Genomic DNA, 17067 nt, shown 5'->3' on the forward strand with positions numbered 1-17067 from the left:
CTTCTTGCTCAGCTGGTATTTCTCTCCTAGGTTCTACTCTCTGCTCAGCTGGTATTTCTCTCCTAGGTTATTCTCTCTGCTCAGCTGGTATTTCTCTCCTAGGTTCTACTCTCTCTGCTCAGCTGGTATTTCTCTCCTAGGTTCTACTCTCTCTGTTCAGCTGGTATTTCTCTCCTAGGTTATTCTCTCTGCTCAGCTGATTCCCCTCTTTCTTGCCATCTAACATCTCTTTCTCTCTCTCCTTATTCATTCCCTCTATCCCCTCCCTGTCCTCCATTGTCTCTCCTTGTTATTCCCTCATTCCCCTCCCTGTCCTCTGTTGTCTCTCCTTGTTATTCCCTCATTCCCCTCCCTGTCCTCCGTTGTCTCTCCTTGTTATCCCCTCATTCCCCTCCCTGTCCTCCGTTGTCTCTCCTTGTTATTCCCTCATTCCCCTCCCTGTCCTCCGTTGTCTCTCCTTGTTATTCCCTCATTCCCCTCCCCTGTCCTCCGTTGTCTCTCCTTGTTATTCCCTCATTCCCCTCCCTGTCCTCCGTTGTCTCTCCTTGTTATTCCCTCATTCCCCTCCCTGTCCTCCGTTGTCTCTCCTTGTTATTCCCTCATTCCCCTCCCTGTCCTCCGTTGTCTCTCCTTGTTATTCCCTCATTCCCCTCCCTGTCCTCCGTTGTTCTCTCTTTCTTTTTCCTCCAGCTTATCTTTCCCTGGATCCCTCTTCCTACTCTCACCCTGGCTCCCGAGGTAAAGTGCTTCCCTCTTTCTCTCTCTGCATCTTTCTCCATGGATAGCTCCAGAGCGTGAGGGGGGGCTTCAGTCCTCCAGTAGGCCCAGACAGTGCTCTCAACCTGGATTAGACTAAGCTGAGTGGCCCCCTGGAGTCTCTGGAGTCTCTCTTGCTATACCTTAGGACAGCATACACTCACACACTAAGTCTACTGCCACTAGTGGGCTTGTCCTGGCATCTAGTAGTGTGTGGATGCATAGCTTGTAGTGTCTAAGGCTGTTTCACAGGAAAGTTGGTGTGCTTGCATGGAGGCGCATGCATTAGCATATATAGTCTGTGTCTTTGTGCATGAACGTGTTGCTATTTTGGTGTGTGTGTGTACAGTATACATGTATGTGTGTGTATGCTGCCGTGTTTTCTTGTTCCCCTGCTAAAATGTGATTGTCTCTCTCGCGCGCTCTCTCGTTCTCTCCTGTTCTCTATCTATCTCGCTCTCTCTCCAGTCCTCAGTGCTGATAGGGTGGAGCAGATGACCAAGACCTACAATGACATTGAGGTTGTCACACATCTATTGGCTGAGGTGGGCTCTCATTGGTGCACGGTCTTTGACACATGGTGGTGATTAGTTGTCATTGATGATTCTGGCCGCGTGATTGGTGGACTAACTGTTGTATGTATCATTGATTGCAGCGGGATCGGGACTTGGAGCTGGCCGCTCGGATTTGGTCAGTCTCTGCTTCAGAGGAACCACCTGCTCCAGGAACGCAATGAGTCTGTGGAGGAACAGCTAGCACAGGCCCTGGACCAGGTAACACACATACACTACTGTACACACACACACACTACTGTACACACACACACTACTGTACGCACACACACTACTGTACGCACCACACCCCCTCTGACCCCCCTGTCCCAGGTGCACCAGCTACAACATGAGCTGGGGAAAAAGGATGAGTTGCTGCGGATGGTGGCCAGCGCTTCGGAGGAGAGTGAGACTGATTCCAGCTGCTCAACGCCGCTGCACCCCCGCCAACCCCTAGCACCAGCTGTGGCCCTCAGCCAGCTGGAGGCCCTGCAGGGGAAAATGTCTGATCTGGAAGAGGAGAACCTGGCCCTACGCTCTGAGGTATAGCTGACATGACACCTTATTTCCTAGAGTTCACTACTTTTGACCAGGGCCCATAGGGTTAAGGTTAGGATAAACGGTAGGGTGATCTGATCCCAGATCTGTGGTCCGTGCCAATTCTACTTCGACTGTGCACTTTATGCGGTCCAGGCTTTTAAAGGCTTCATAGTGGGCCCCTCACACCTTACTCTAACCTCTGTACCTCTGGTCCGACCAGGCCCGTCATTTGATAGTTCCTCACACTTCACTGTAAACCCTGTGGTCCGACCAGGCCCGTCATCTGATAGTTCTTCACACCTCACTGTAAACCCTGTGGTCCGACCAGGCCCGTCATCTGATAGTTCCTAACACCTCACTGTAAACCCTGTGGTCCGACCAGGCCCGTCATCTGATAGTGCCTAACACCTCACTGTAAACCCTGTGGTCCGACCAGGCCCGTCATCTGATAGTCCCTAACACCTCACTGTAAACCCTGTGGTCCGACCAGGCCCGTCATCTGATAGTTCCTAACACCTCACTGTAAACCCTGTGGTTCGACCAGGCCCGTCATCTGAGAGTCCCAACACCTCACTGTAAACCCTGTGGTCCGACCAGGCCCGTCATCTGATAGTTCCTAACACCTCACTGTAAACCCTGTGGTCCGACCAGGCCCGTCATCTGATAGTTCCTAACACCTCACTGTAAACCCTGTGGTCCGACCAGGCCCGTCATCTGATAGTTCCTAACACCTCACTGTAAACTCTGTGGTCCGACCAGGCCCGTCATCTGAAGACGGAGACCATCACCTTCGAGGAGAAAGAACAACAGCTGGTCAGCGACTGTGTCAAGGAGCTACGTGAGTCACATGCACTCAAACACACACACACACACACACACACACACAAAAAAGGAATGAATCAGGTCAATTAACAAGTAATTAGGTTATTGATCTCTAATGATTAAAGAGCTGTGTGGGTGTGGGTTGGTTCAGGCGAGTCCAACAGTCAGATGGTGAACCTGACAGAGGAGCTGTCCCATAAGAATGAAGAGGTGATGCGACACCAGGAGGAGATTTCCCAGCCCTCTCTCCAGAGAGAGCTCCAACACCGCGTCAAAGAGGTGAGGGGAGAGGAAGGGGAGGAAGAGCACAGTTTGAAGTTGATGTTGTGGTAATAATTGTAGAGTAATAGTACTAAGGAAGTGTGTTTCCAGCTGGCCCTGGAGAAAGAGGAGCTGAGGATTCACCTACAGGCCTCGAAAGATGCCCAGAGATCACTCACTGCAGAGGTGAGTTGTCTAGCAATGAACAGTTCAATGAACTCTGACTCCATAGAAGTTCCTTAGGTGGGCCCTTCTCCGAACTCTCCAACATCATTTGAACCACAGCTATATGTCAGAGCAGAACTGCACCTGATAAGCAGTATGATATGGCCCAGAGTTGTAGTATTTAAAATATTATCTTGGGTTTCGTCTGTTATGTTGACACAAGCAGTGAATTTGTGTTCAATGTTATTAGCTGCATCAAGGTTTAAGTTAAGGTGTTTATTACTGAAGAATGAGTATGTGTGGAATACGGTCATGAAGTGTGGGTATTTAAATGTTGTGTAACTGAACCAGCTAGCAGAGGGTTAACTGTGTTGTTGTGTAGCTGCACTAGCTAGCAGAGGGTTAACTATGTTGTTGTGTAGCTGAACCAGCTAGCAGAGGGTTAACTGTGTTGTTGTGTAGCTGAACCAGCTAGCATAGGGTTAACTGTGTTGTTGTGTAGCTGAACCAGCTAGCAGAGGGTTAACTATGTTGTTGTGTAGCTGATCTAGCTAGCACAGGGTTAACTGTGTTGTTGTGTAGCTGAACTAGCTAGCAGAGGGTTAACTATGTTGTGTAGCTGAACCAGCTAGCGGAGGGTTAACTATGTTGTGTTGTGTTGTATAGCTGAATGAGCTAGCGGACCGTAATGTAGAGTGTGTGGGGATGCTACACGAGTCTCAGGAAGAAATCAAGGAGCTGCGCAGTAAGAACACTCCGTCTGCAGGCATGAGACGACACCTGCCCTACGGACTCTTCCCCATGGTGAGATATATACCTTCTGTAATGTGTGTGTGTGTGTTAGGGATGTAACGATTCACCAAAACACAGCTTTAAAATGTTTAAGATACAAGTGCTTCGGTCCGCGGAACCCAAACCGAACCAAATGTAGCATGCATCGGTCAGACAATCTATTCAAAGTGGAAAAAACCGCTGGTTCACTAATATCTTTTGCTCATATTATATTATTTCTACCTTCAGAAAATACCTCATATTTTGTGACAACTGACGTGTCCTCTCCTTCAGTGTTGAACTGCATGTAACTGTGTTGACCGTCATTGATCTACAAGTCATTTTGCAATGTCGAACAACCGCAGGCAATATCATTAGTCTAGTTAAACTGCGCACTGTGCCCAGCTTCACACGCTGACCAACGTGAGGTAACATGCATTTCCACGTAGTACGCTGGGGGTGATTAAACAACGGAGCCTCATTCATTTTCTATGGAGTGAAGTGGGTGGGGGGACCGTCGGGTGATGCGAGCATGGTTTAGGAAGCAGGAACAGGGCGGTACTAAAAATGGGGAAAGCTGAACTTTTTGCAAATACTCTGCGACATTGTGCCGCTATTGACCAATCTAAGCTCACAATAGCTTCCAACCACTAGTTGATTGGCTGTTGATACCTAGCACTACCTGCCCTGCTTTCTAGCACCCACATGAGCTATCCAAATGATTATGTTATGTGAAAGTTGGGCAGGAGGCTGTATTGCATTAGTGGAAACCTCAGGTCTGCCGGTTTTTACTAGCTGAAGTCACTTTTCGTAGCAGGTTAGAAGAATTAGATTAAGGTTAGGAAAAGGGTTAGCTAAAATTGTCTCCAAAGCAAACATATCTAGCAACAACCAGGCCTGCCTTGAGAAGCCATGGATCACAGGATTCATCCACACCAAGCTAAAGGCTAGAGCGGCCTCTTTCAAGAAGCTGGGACATAACGGACGCTTATAAGAAATCCCGCTATGCACTAAGACAAACCATCAAACAGGCAAAGTGTCAATACAGGACTAAGATTGAATCCTACTACACCGGCTCTGGATGTGGCAGGGCTTGAAAACTATTACGTACTATGAAGGGAAACCCAGCCGCAAGCTGCCCAGTGACGCGAGGCTACCAGACAACTAAATGCCTTTTATGAGAGCACCAGCTGTTCCAGAGGACTGTGTGATCATGCTCTCCGTAGCCAATGTGTGCAAGACCTTTAAACAGGTCAACATTCACAAAGCCGCGGGGCCAGACGGATTACCAGGACGTGTACTAAAAAGCATGCGCGGACAAACTGCCAAGTGTCTTCACTGACATTTTCAACCTCTCCCTGGCCAGGTCTGTGATACCTACATGTTTTAAACAGACCACAATAGTCCCTGTGCCCAAGAACACTAAGATAACCTACCTAAATGACTACTGCCCCGTAGCACACACGCCAGTAACCATGAAGTGCTTTGAAAGGCTGGTCATGGCTCACATGAACACCATCATGCCAGAAACCCTAGACCCACTCCAATTCGCCGACCGCCCCAACAGATCCACAGATGACGCAATCTCAATCGCACTCAACGCTGCCCTTTCCCACCTGGAAAAATGAACACCCATGTGAGAATGCTGTTCCTTGACTACAGCTCAGTGTTCAACATCATAGTGCCCACAAAGCTCGTCACTCATTTAAGGACCCTGGGACTAAACATCTCCTTCTGCAAAATGGATCCTGGACTTCCTGACGGGCCGCCCCCAGATAGTAAGGGTAGGTAACAACACATCTGCCAATACTGGGGCCCCTCAGGGGTGCGTGCCTAGTCCCCTTCTGTACTCCCTCAGCTGCGTGGCCAAGCACGACTCCAACACCATCATTAAGTTTAGGCCGATCACCGACAACGATGAGACAGCCTATAGGGAGGAGGTCAGAGACCTGGCAGTGTGGTGCCAGGACAACAACCTCTCTCAATGTGAGCAAGACAAAGGAGTTGATTGTGGACTACAGGAAATGGAGGGCCAAACAGGCCCCCGTTTAACATCGACGGGACTGAAGTGGAGCAGGTTGAGAGCTTCAAGTTCCTTCGTGTCCAACAAACTGTCATGGTCCAAACACACCAAGACAGTTGTGAAAACAGCACGAGAACACATTTTCCAACTCGGGAAAGTAAAAAGATTTGGCACGGGTCCCCAGATCCTCAAAGTTCTACAGCTGCACCATCAAGAGCATCCTGACCGGTTGCATCCCAGCCTGGTATGGCAACTGCTTGGCATCTGACTGACAGGCCCAGTACATCACTGGGGTCAAACTTCCTGACATCCAGGACCTATATACTAGGTAGTGTCAGAGGAAGGCCCAAAAATTCGTAGACTGTTCTCTGCTACCACATGGCATGCGGTACCGGAGCTCCAAGTCTCCTTTACAGCTTCTACTCACAAGCCATAAGACTGCTGAACAACTAATCAAATGGCCACTCAGACTATCTACATTGACCCCCCCCCCCAGTGTTTTTACACTGCTGCTACTCGCTGTTTATTACAAATTACGTTGACTATCCTGTACCCCCGCACATTGACCTGGTACCGGTACCCCCTGTATAGAGCCTCCACATTCAACTCTGTACCGGTGCCCCCTGTATATAGCCCTCACATTGACTCGGTACCGGTACCCCCTGTGTATAGCCTCCACATTGACTCGGTACCGGTACCCCCTGTGTATAGCCTCCACATTGACTCGGTACCGGTACCCCCTGTGTATAGCCTCCACATTGACTCGGTACCGGTACCCCCTGTATATAGCCTCCACATTGACTCGGTACCGGTACCCCCTGTATATGTTATTGTTATGTAAATGTATTGTTACTTTTTGATAATTTTTTTTTTTACTGTAGCTTATTTAGTAAATATTTTCTTAAATCTATTTCTTGAACTGCATTGTTGGTTAAGGGCTTGTCAGTAAGCATTTCATGGGAAGGTCAACACATGTTGTATTAAGGGCTTGTTAGTAAACATTTCATGGGAAGGTCTACACATGTTGTATTAAGGGCTTGTAAGTAAACATTTCATGGGAAGGGCTACACATGTTGTATTAAGGGCTTGTTAGTAAACATTTCATGGGAAGGTCTACACATGTTGTATTAAGGGCTTGTTAGTAAACATTTAATGGGAAGTGTAACGGTTTTCTTGGTGAGAAGGAGAGTCGGACCAAAATGCAGCGTGTCGATTGCGATTCATGTTTAATGAAAAAACACACTAAACACAAACACTACAAAAACAATAAACGTAACGAAAACCGAAACAGCCTATACTTGTGTAAACTAACACAGACCAAGGACATCAGGACTCTAAGGACAATCACCCACCAACACACAGTGAAACCCAGGCTACCTAAATATGGTTCCCAATCAGAGACAATGACTAACACCTGCCTCTGATTGAGAACCATATCAGGCCAGACATAGAAATAGACAAACAAGACATCCAACATAGAATGCCCACCCAGCTCACGTCCTGACCAACACTAAAACAAGGAAAACACACACGAACGATGGTCAGAACGTGACAGGAAGGTCTACACATGTTGTATAAAGGGCTTGTTAGTAAACATTTAATGGGAAGGGCTACACATGTTGTATTCGCCACATGTGACAAACACAATTGGATTTGGTTTCCACTAATGTGATGTTGCATGAGGTAGGCAGCCTGTTACTTTAGTTTTGGCAGTTTTGCTTTAAACAATCAGTCTATATGGTAATTTTTAGACATACAGGCTAAAGTTGATAATTGAATAATGAGGAAAGCAAATCATTTCTGCGAGGCGCACTGCGTGGTTGAAGCGATGGGAGAAGAACACGCAATAAAACATTTAAAACACAAAAAGTTGTGCCATATATTCATTGGCTATGTCATAGCTCATTTGTAAACAATAAATATTGATACATTACTACCTCAAACACTTAAGCTGCAAAAACATCAAGTTAATCCGTGGGTGATGGGGATTTCAGAACCAAAGTGGGGGGAGAAAAAAACCGGCTACATTGCCCACCTTATCTGATAGTGGTAATGGGGTGGTAGTATCCTTTATGGCTCAGATCAGGTGCCTAAATGGCATACATAATTTACACACAGACACAGAAGTCAGCTCAGACAGATCCAGCTCAGACAGATCCAGCTCAGACAGATCCAGCTCAGACAGACACACAGAGATGTCAGCTCAGACAGATCCAGCTCAGAGAGGGCCAGCTCAGACAGATCCAGCTCAGCGAGGGCCAGCTCAGACAGATCCAGCTCAGCGAGGGCCAGCTCAGACAGATCCAGCTCAGCGAGGGCCAGCTCAGACAGATCCAGCTCAGCGAGGGCCAGCTCAGACAGATCCAGCTCAGACAGATCCAGCTCAGACAGATCCAGCTCAGAGAGGGCCAGCTCAGACAGATCCAGCTCAGAGAGGGCCAGCTCAGAGAGGGCCAGCTCAGAGAGGGCCAGCTCAGACCGATCCAGCTCAGAGAGGGCCAGCTCAGAGAGGGCCAGCTCAGAGAGGGCCAGCTCAGACAGATCCAGCTCAGACAGATCCAGCTCAGACAGATCCAGCTCAGAGAGGGCCAGCTCAGACAGATCCAGCTCAGACAGATCCAGCTCAGAGAGGGCCAGCTCAGACAGATCCAGCTCAGAGAGGGCCAGCTCAGACAGATCCAGCTCAGAGAGGGCCAGCTCAGACAGATCCAGCTCAGAGAAGTCAGCTCAGGCAGACACACAGAGATGCCAGCTCAGACAGATCCAGCTCAGAGAGGGCCAGCTCAGACAGATCCAGCTCAGAGAGGGCCAGCTCAGACAGATCCAGCTCAGAGAGGGCCAGCTCAGACAGATCCAGCTCAGAGAGGGCCAGCTCAGACAGATCCAGCTCAGAGAGGGCCAGCTCAGACAGATCCAGCTCAGAGAGGGCCAGCTCAGACAGATCCAGCTCAGAGAGGGCCAGCTCAGACAGATCCAGCTCAGAGAGGGCCAGCTCAGACAGATCCAGCTCAGACAGATCCAGCTCAGACAGATCCAGCTCAGAGAGGGCCAGCTCAGACAGATCCAGCTCAGAGAGGGCCAGCTCAGACAGATCCAGCTCAGAGGGCCAGCTCAGACAGATCCAGCTCAGACAGATCCAGCTCAGAGAGGGCCAGCTCAGACAGATCCAGCTCAGAGAGGGCCAGCTCAGACAGATCCAGCTCAGACAGATCCAGCTCAGAGAGGGCCAGCTCAGACAGATCCAGCTCAGAGAGGACCAGCTCAGACAGATCCAGCTCAGAGAGGACCAGCTCAGACAGATCCAGCTCAGAGAGGACCAGCTCAGACAGATCCAGCTCAGACAGATCCAGCTCAGACAGCTCCAGCTCAGACAGATCCAGCTCAGAGAGGGCCAGCTCAGACAGATCCAGCTCAGAGAGGACCAGCTCAGACAGATCCAGCTCAGAGAGGGCCAGCTCATGAGCTCCATCCACAGCAGATTTGTATTTAGAATGGAAAATGAATGTGTTTATGCAGCAAATGTCAGTGCATCGATTCATTCTCTAATTAAACCCAATCATTTCAAACTAAAACGTATCGTTCCTGTATCTTATTTGAGCCCATGTATCTAGGTATCTATCAAATGATCTTTAAAGGGTAAGATGCATATTCCTAGTGTGTGTATGTGTGTGTGTCAATCCTATTTATGTGTGAATATGTGTGCGTTTGCCCAATAGTGTGTGTACCTATTAATGAGTGTAAATGACTGTGTCTCAGGACTCCTGGCAGCAGAGATTGAGGGCACCATGAGGAGAGAGCTGAGTGTCGAGGACGAGGTGGCTTTCCAGGACCAGAAGTGAGTATAGAACACACACACACACACACACACCGACAACAACAAACACACACACACACACACACCGACAACAACAAACACACACACACACACACACACACACACACACACACACACACCGACAACAACACACACACACACACACACACACACACACACACACACACCGACAACAACACACACACACACACACACCGACAACAACAAACACACACACACACACACATACCGACAACAACAAACACACACACAAACAGAAGAGCAAAAGCAATCAAAGCAAGAAGCTCCCCTTCTTCCTCTTGAACTCCCCTCCTTCTCTAACTCCCCTCCTCTCCTTCCTCTTCTCTAACTCCCCTCTCTTCCTCCTCTCCTCTCTTCTTCTCCTCTCTTCTTTCTCTCCTTCCTTCCCGTCCCCAGAGTTTCCCAGAAGAAGGTGTTTCAGACTGTACGCGTGGTCAACGAGTCGGTAGAGCGAGCTGCGGCGATGGCCACGCCCCCTATCCCCGGCTCGGGAGGCAGCTGCCTGGTGATGACGGCCCAGCCCTTCCTGTCCGCACAGGGGATCGACCAATCCCACGGCCGCGCCAAGTGAGTTACCCAGGTTGATCCTGATTGTTAGACCTGCAGTCTAAAGCACCCGTATTGACTGTAGTGGATTCATTGAGTCAGTGGCAACAACATGTGAGAGAATTTAAAGCATATTATTTGATATGATTTAATTCAAACTTATTTCAGTGAATTTAGAGCCTACAGAGGAGTATATTTGGGTAAGCATGTGTTTGTGTTGCGTGTCTGTCTTTGTAGTAGGGAGGAGGTCCCGCTCGGCAAGCCTGGCGCACCAGGAGGAAATGACCTCGTGTCGGCGCTGCACCGCCTCTCCCTGCGGCGGCAGAATTTCCTGTGCGAGCGGCAGTTCTTCCAGACGGAACGCGACAAGAAGCTGGAGGCCCTGGCTGGGGGGGCGGAATCGGATGTGGAGGGGAGTGGCTACAGCTCACCAATGAGCAGCGTCATGTCATCCTTCACCAACCTATCAGAGTTCTCGGTCTCGTCCAGCTGTTTTAAGACCTTCCTGCCTGAGAAGCTGCAGATCGTCAAGCCCATGGAGGGTAAGGATACGTTCATGCTTTAAGTGTAGTCATGATAATGAACGCGTTCCAGGCAGTGCGATAAGCAACCCCTCTGCACAAATCTACCAGTGATTGAATGCCACATCATCTTTTGCATTCAGGCATCAGATTTCAGTATGTTAGGCTGCGTTTAGACAGGCAGCCCAAATCTGATAATTTGTCACGATTTTATCAGAGGTGATTGGTCAATAGAAATATCTGATGTGAAAAGATCTGATGTGATTGGACAAAAGACCAATTAGTGAGAAAAATATCAGAATTGGGCTGCCTGTCTAAACACACCCTTAGAGATGTGGTTCCTGAATGTAGGTGGCCTGGAATGCAGCCAAAAGCTATGATATCTATCCAGGAGTTATTCCTGACCCAATATCTATGATGTCTATATTATCATATCTGTATACTGGTACTCTTGAAATTAGGATATTAATTAGGAGTTTTAGTTTAGTTGTGATGTAACGCATTGATCCCTGACCTCTAACCTTTGCCCTCTCTAGGCTCCCTGAGACCAGAGTTTGAACCCACTTGGTCACATTATGATATCTGTCAACTGTAACACTCCTAATTGTCATCTGTGAGTAACGCATTTGACGCCTGATCCCTAACATTTAACCTCTGACCCCTCTAGGCTCTCTGACTCTGCACCACTGGCAGCAGCTGGCCATGCCCCACTTGGGCACCATCCTGGACCCCCACCCGGGCGTGGTCACCAAGGGCTTTCGGCCCCTCCCCCATGATGCTCTCGCCGACACCGTCTACCGCCTCACTGACCTGGAGGAAGACGAAGAGGGAGGCGACGAAGAACAGAAATATGACATGAGAGGTACTTTTATTCACTATGTACATTTCACAATTGATACATACATACATACATACATACATACATAGTGTGGCAAAAAAGTATTTAGTCAGCCACCAATTGTGCAAGTTCTCCCACTTAAAAAGATGAGAGAGGCCTGTAATTTTCATCATAGGTACACTTCAACTATGACAGACAAAATGAGGAAAAAAAATCCAGAAAATCACATTGTAGGATAGATAGATAGATATCTCCTATTGTAAAATGACTGACTGGGTATTTTATATAGATATAGATATATATATATATATATATATATATATAGATATAGATAGATATAGATAGATAGATAGATATAGATAGATAGATAGATAGATCTCTCCTATTGTAAAATGACTGACTGGGTATTTTATATATATAGATATATATATAGATATAGATAGATAGATAGATATAGATCTCTCCTATTGTAAAATGACTGACTGGGTATTTTATATAGATATAGATATATATATATATATATAGATCTCTCCTATTGTAAATGACTGACTGGGTATTGAAAATGAAATGATGATGTCTTATTCATATAATTATGAAAATAGTTTTTTTGTAAACGATTGATTTAAAATCATTTAGCAGTCTCACTAACAAAGGTTTGGGACTTTTCAGGAAAACAGAGGGAAGGAAGGGACAGACGCCTGGGAGAAGAAGGGGAGAGGAGGAAGAGGAGGAGGAAGGAGGGATCACCTTCAAGGTGCAGTACTCATCAACACCGGAGGAGAACAGGGAAAGGATTAGGGAGCGTTTGCCGTTGAACAGGCCACCGGTGTCTCCCGTTTCTCTCGTTTTCGTACCAGTACCAGGCTCTCCACAGCTCCCTCTAATCCCGATCACCTGTGACCTCCCTATGACCTCTAATGCCCCCTGTGACATCATCAGTGTCCCGGCCCTCTTGGCTCTGCCCGTCAGTGTAACGTCCATGGCTCCTGTCCAATCCCAGAGCCTGACTGTCACCAGTCTTACTGCTACAACCTCCTCGTCAGGTAAGTTTTAAAAACATTTAACATTAAAAGTTTAACGTTATAGCTGGAATCCTTAATGGTGAAACAGCCGTGTCCGTTTGCGATATTAAAACACCAAATAAGTTATTTTAATCAACGGAGACTGTTTTTCCCCTCTGACATAATCGTCCTCGCCGTTGAAGAGCACAATTAGTTTCACCGTGTTGCCCGATGCTCCCCAGCCCAGCAACAACAACCATGACAACGTGGTGGAGCGACCAGTGGTTTCCCCTTACTGCGGATTACATCCTTTAACCAATCATCATCTTCTTTCACAAGATAAGGAACTGAAAAGGGCCGTTATTGGAAGCCGTTGGTCTGTGATGGAATGTTTGAATGGTGTGTTTTGTCTCTTCAGTTTATAACCCGGGGAAATGTCAGAGTTCAACGTCTTCCACCTACACCTTTACAACCTGCCGCATCCTGCACCCCTCTGACATCACCCAGGTCACCTCCAGGTACACACACACACACACACACACGACTATAAAGGTGATTGGTGTTGTGTGTTTGTGCTGTAGTGTTTATGACATGGCTGTGTGGGGTAACATTGTCTTGTCTCTCTCTCTCAGTTCCCACTGTCAGTCTTCTGTCTCAGAGTACACTCCCAGCTCCATGAGGACAGGCCCCAGCACCCCGGTGACCCCCTGCAGGCTGAGTTTGGAGGTGGACTCCTTCCCCCCTCGCCGTCCCCCCGCCCCCTGTGGCCTGGCCAAGCTGGTCCTGGAGAGGGGCATCTCTGCTTCCCTCTCCACCGCCGATGCCCCCCCTCCCTCTCACCTTAAAGCCCCACTCCCCCAGCGTCTCCTCCCCAGCACGCCCCCCAACTCCCCGTCCCACTCGCCGACCCCCTCGCCCGTGCCCTTTGAGTCCCGCGCCTCGGCGCCAGCCACCTGTGACAACTTCCTGGCGTCGCGTCCGGCCGAGCTCTTCCTCCAGGACGTGTATGGGCTGAAGTTTGGCCGCACCCATCGCCCCAACCTCCCCAGCCCCGACCCCGCCTCACATAGCTTCAGCCACGGCCCCAGAATCAATTCCAAAGCCAAACCCGACCCCATCAATGTAAACTTAGTCGAGAGGCTACGCCGGCTGGGATTGGTCAAGGTTCCCCAGGGGGTGGAGCCGTTGTCAGAGTGCCTGGTGCGTCAGGACTCGGCCACCTTCCTAGTCACAGGCGGAGGCAGCCTATTGGACGGCCTGCGGCGGAACCAGAGCCTCCCCGCTATGAGTGGAGCGACGCGGGGAAGCCCCTCCCACCATCTGGGCCAGGCCCCACCTCAGCCACCCACCTCCCTAGCCATCGCCCCGCCACTCTGGGGCAACCTGAAGGGGCTGCGCTCTGTCCGCTCTAGGCCCGCCTCCACCTCCCATGCCCCACCCCCTTCACTCAAACCATGAAGAAGTTATGACACTACAGGGAGACAGGGTTTGGAGGGGAGCCAGCACCGAACAGAAGCATTTGGGCCCACACCCTCTCTCCTCCTCTTTCCTCCCTCCACCCCTCCCTGCCTTGCTCCTTCTCCACATCTCTTTTAGACTGATATTCGGTGAAGAAAAGGGCAACAAGTGGGGGGAAAAGTCCCTCTCCTTTTTTATAAATTATTTTTAAAAGCACAATATTGTTAAAAATGGAAATGTGCATTAATGCCATGGTGTATATGCCATTTTAAAAGCCTTAGATTGCCCTGCAAAGGGCTTTATTAGCTGTTCTTAGCCTTGCCTGCCTTCCCCCTCCAGCCCTCTAGGAGCGCTGTAGGTAGACGTTCTCCCTGCTCTCTTCTGCTCTGCCCCTGCTACAGTAGTTATTCATCTGTGAGGCTCTGGATGCTCAAATAGATGGGAAGATGACCGAGGGAATAAGTAAGTTGATGAGGGCTTGAGAATGTTAGAGGGATGGGGAAGAAGAGGTAGAAAGGGGAAGTGGCAGAATGTGACAGAATGTCAAGGAGAGGAAGAACAAGCAAGAGAAAGAGATGAGAGGGAGACGAGGAGGACAGTGATGAGGGGTGATGAGAGAAGAGCAGTGTAAAGAGAGAGCTTGAGCCTCCAGAGCCTCAATGTCTAGGGTCTTGTTGTTCTGTAGTTCGAATAGCTTTCTAAAGTTCATTTTTAAAAGCAGTAGAGTAGTTTTTCATGTGTATATACGCTAGCTAGACTCGCTACGCTCCTTAGCTTCTCTTAGGAACTAGGCTGGTGCCCATGCACCTTACTACTGCCAGCCCGTTGCTAGGGAACTACAATCTAGCCTTCCCAGTGTTACTACTAATACAATGATCCTTTTGCTTTGCTGTCGTCAGGGGCAACTCTCTCTGTGCATTGTAATAGGCTACAACCAGTCTCTGAAATGCATGGTATGTCCTGAAAACGACACACTTCTTTGCCTACAGGTCCCAGCATGCACCTGGCCCTCTGGGGGTGGGTAGGACCCAGCCGTGCAGCGTGATTGGCTGTAGTGGTCTGACTGACAGGTCCGAGGCTGCTCCTCCTCAGGTCTCCCATAAGGAAGAGGTTGTAAAGCTTTAAAGGAGAAGCCTGTTTGTACTGTTGGGGTGTTTCTGGTTTAAAACCATGTGTATATTTTATTAGACACTTAGTGGGATTGGTAGGTTTTGTTTGGGATGCCGTTAGCCTGGTCCTAGATCTGTTTGTGCGGTCTTGCCATACCCCTATTGTCATTGTCATGTTACAGCACAAACTGATCTGGAACCAGGCTAGGATGCAGCTGGGATGGACTATTCCTCAGCTTGTGGAGATCTGAGATGATTTGATTGGTATAACCAATATGGTGAAACTTCCACCTAGCCCCGCTGAGGAACAGGCCCTTATCTCAGGCCCATGGCGTGCTCAGGTCTGCGTTCATTAGGGCACACCATTGTGGAATGTTCCAGTAGAAATATATGCAGAACAACTATGCCTCTGACATAAGGAATCACGTCAGCTCTATTCTAGACAGTTCTAACGTTCCACAACGTTTACCTCCTCAACATGCTCCTGGTACAAGAGGTTTGGTCCCAAACGGGGAACCATCAGCATCCTAGGTAGTAGAGGGTGTACTATGTTTTGATGCAGGTTAGCTCTGAGTCTCATCTCATGTATGGTTCACTATTACTGTGGTTATGGTCTTTAAAGGTACTCTATTCACTCAGCGGCCAGTAGAGGGCAGCATGGTGTTGTGTGATATTGAACAGCTATGAGACTAACGGCCTCTAGTACCTTCCACTGTAATGCTGTTTATTTTAAATCTGAAAGGACTTGATGGGTGTAGCGGCAGAGCCTAAGCATTCTGGGGAAATTCCAGCTAGCCTATCAGAGGTCAAGGTCAAACAAATCCACTATTGTTATTCCTTTCAGGTCTACTGGAGTGTGTAGTGAGGAGGGCCTAGACTAGAGCCTGGGTACCTGTCTGTGTTCACATGACACAGAGTACATGACCTGGAATGCTAGCAAGACAGGTTCTGTATTTCAAGCTAGCTAGACTAGTGTGTGACCCTTTGACCCGGTGCCCTTTGACCCATACTTGACCCCTGGTGTGACTCTCAGACGTCCCTGCTATGCCTCTTTCCTTACCGTCCGTCCATATGACCTGTCCCACTCATGTACTGCACTTTTTAACCTGATTTACAGAGATCACTAGTTAGGAAATATTATTAGTGACAAATATTGATATTTAGATTAGGTTATAGCATCAAATACTGTATCATTATCAAAGGTAATAAGTTATTTAGCATTTCATGTAGACATTTATTTTAGATGTTTTGTTGTGCCTCCATTGTGTGATGAACCATTGAAAAGGGAATCCAAGCTGTCATGTTTTTAAAACTGTATATCAGTGCAAACCAAAACTCATTTTTAAATACAGCGAAATGCTTTGTGTTGGCTTGTGTGTGTTGTAATACCTATTACCTATGTAACCACGGGGAAAGAGCATCAGTTTTATACTAGGCTTTCTGCTCTGGGGGAGGTATAGGAGGAGAGGCTGTTCGTTCTATTGAATCTAGTTCTATGATTCACACCGTTGTCTCTATTGAATGTAGCTGATGGGTGATGGTGCAGGTTGTTATGGGCTCTGTGTAGTTGGAAGTGTCCATTATTGGTTTTGGACCTGGCGCCTCTCCTCCATGCTTCATATCCTCCATGCTTCATATCCTCCATGCTTCATATCCTCCATGCTTCATATCCTCCATGCTTCATATCCTCCATGCTTCATATCCTCCATGCTTCATAAAATACCCAAGATGACCTTTTTGGTGCTTTTGCTTTAATAAAGGAAATGAGAAATGATTTGGTTGTCTTATATTTATTGTCTTATAACGTGTGTGTGTGGTGTGTGTGTGTGTGGTGTGTGTGTGTGTGACA

The 17067-nt window shown here is 48.3% G+C and overlaps 2 protein-coding genes across 2 annotated transcripts in view; one reads left to right on the plus strand and one right to left on the minus strand.

Annotated features, from left to right (window-relative positions):
* LOC139373943 (trafficking kinesin-binding protein 2-like) overlaps positions 1 to 16992 on the plus strand; it is a 36942-nt gene extending 19950 nt beyond the window's left edge. Inside the window, 17 exon segments of the mRNA XM_071115026.1 lie at positions 691 to 738; positions 1225 to 1301; positions 1412 to 1444; positions 1446 to 1529; positions 1641 to 1850; positions 2607 to 2685; positions 2821 to 2948; positions 3042 to 3116; positions 3762 to 3899; positions 9606 to 9724; positions 10142 to 10312; positions 10529 to 10833; positions 11480 to 11691; positions 12320 to 12361; positions 12363 to 12693; positions 13070 to 13169; positions 13284 to 16992. Coding sequence (XP_070971127.1) covers positions 691 to 738; positions 1225 to 1301; positions 1412 to 1444; positions 1446 to 1529; positions 1641 to 1850; positions 2607 to 2685; positions 2821 to 2948; positions 3042 to 3116; positions 3762 to 3899; positions 9606 to 9724; positions 10142 to 10312; positions 10529 to 10833; positions 11480 to 11691; positions 12320 to 12361; positions 12363 to 12693; positions 13070 to 13169; positions 13284 to 14109 — 2978 coding nt within the window. The 3' untranslated portion in view covers positions 14110 to 16992.
* The window catches only part of LOC139372956 (general transcription factor II-I repeat domain-containing protein 2-like), a 979173-nt gene that overhangs the window by 74744 nt on the left and 887362 nt on the right, over positions 1 to 17067 (minus strand). The gene's annotated exons all lie outside the window — the stretch shown is intronic.

Source organism: Oncorhynchus clarkii, chromosome 18, assembly GCF_045791955.1.
Source record: "Oncorhynchus clarkii lewisi isolate Uvic-CL-2024 chromosome 18, UVic_Ocla_1.0, whole genome shotgun sequence".
NCBI classification, from domain to species: domain Eukaryota; kingdom Metazoa; phylum Chordata; class Actinopteri; order Salmoniformes; family Salmonidae; genus Oncorhynchus; species Oncorhynchus clarkii.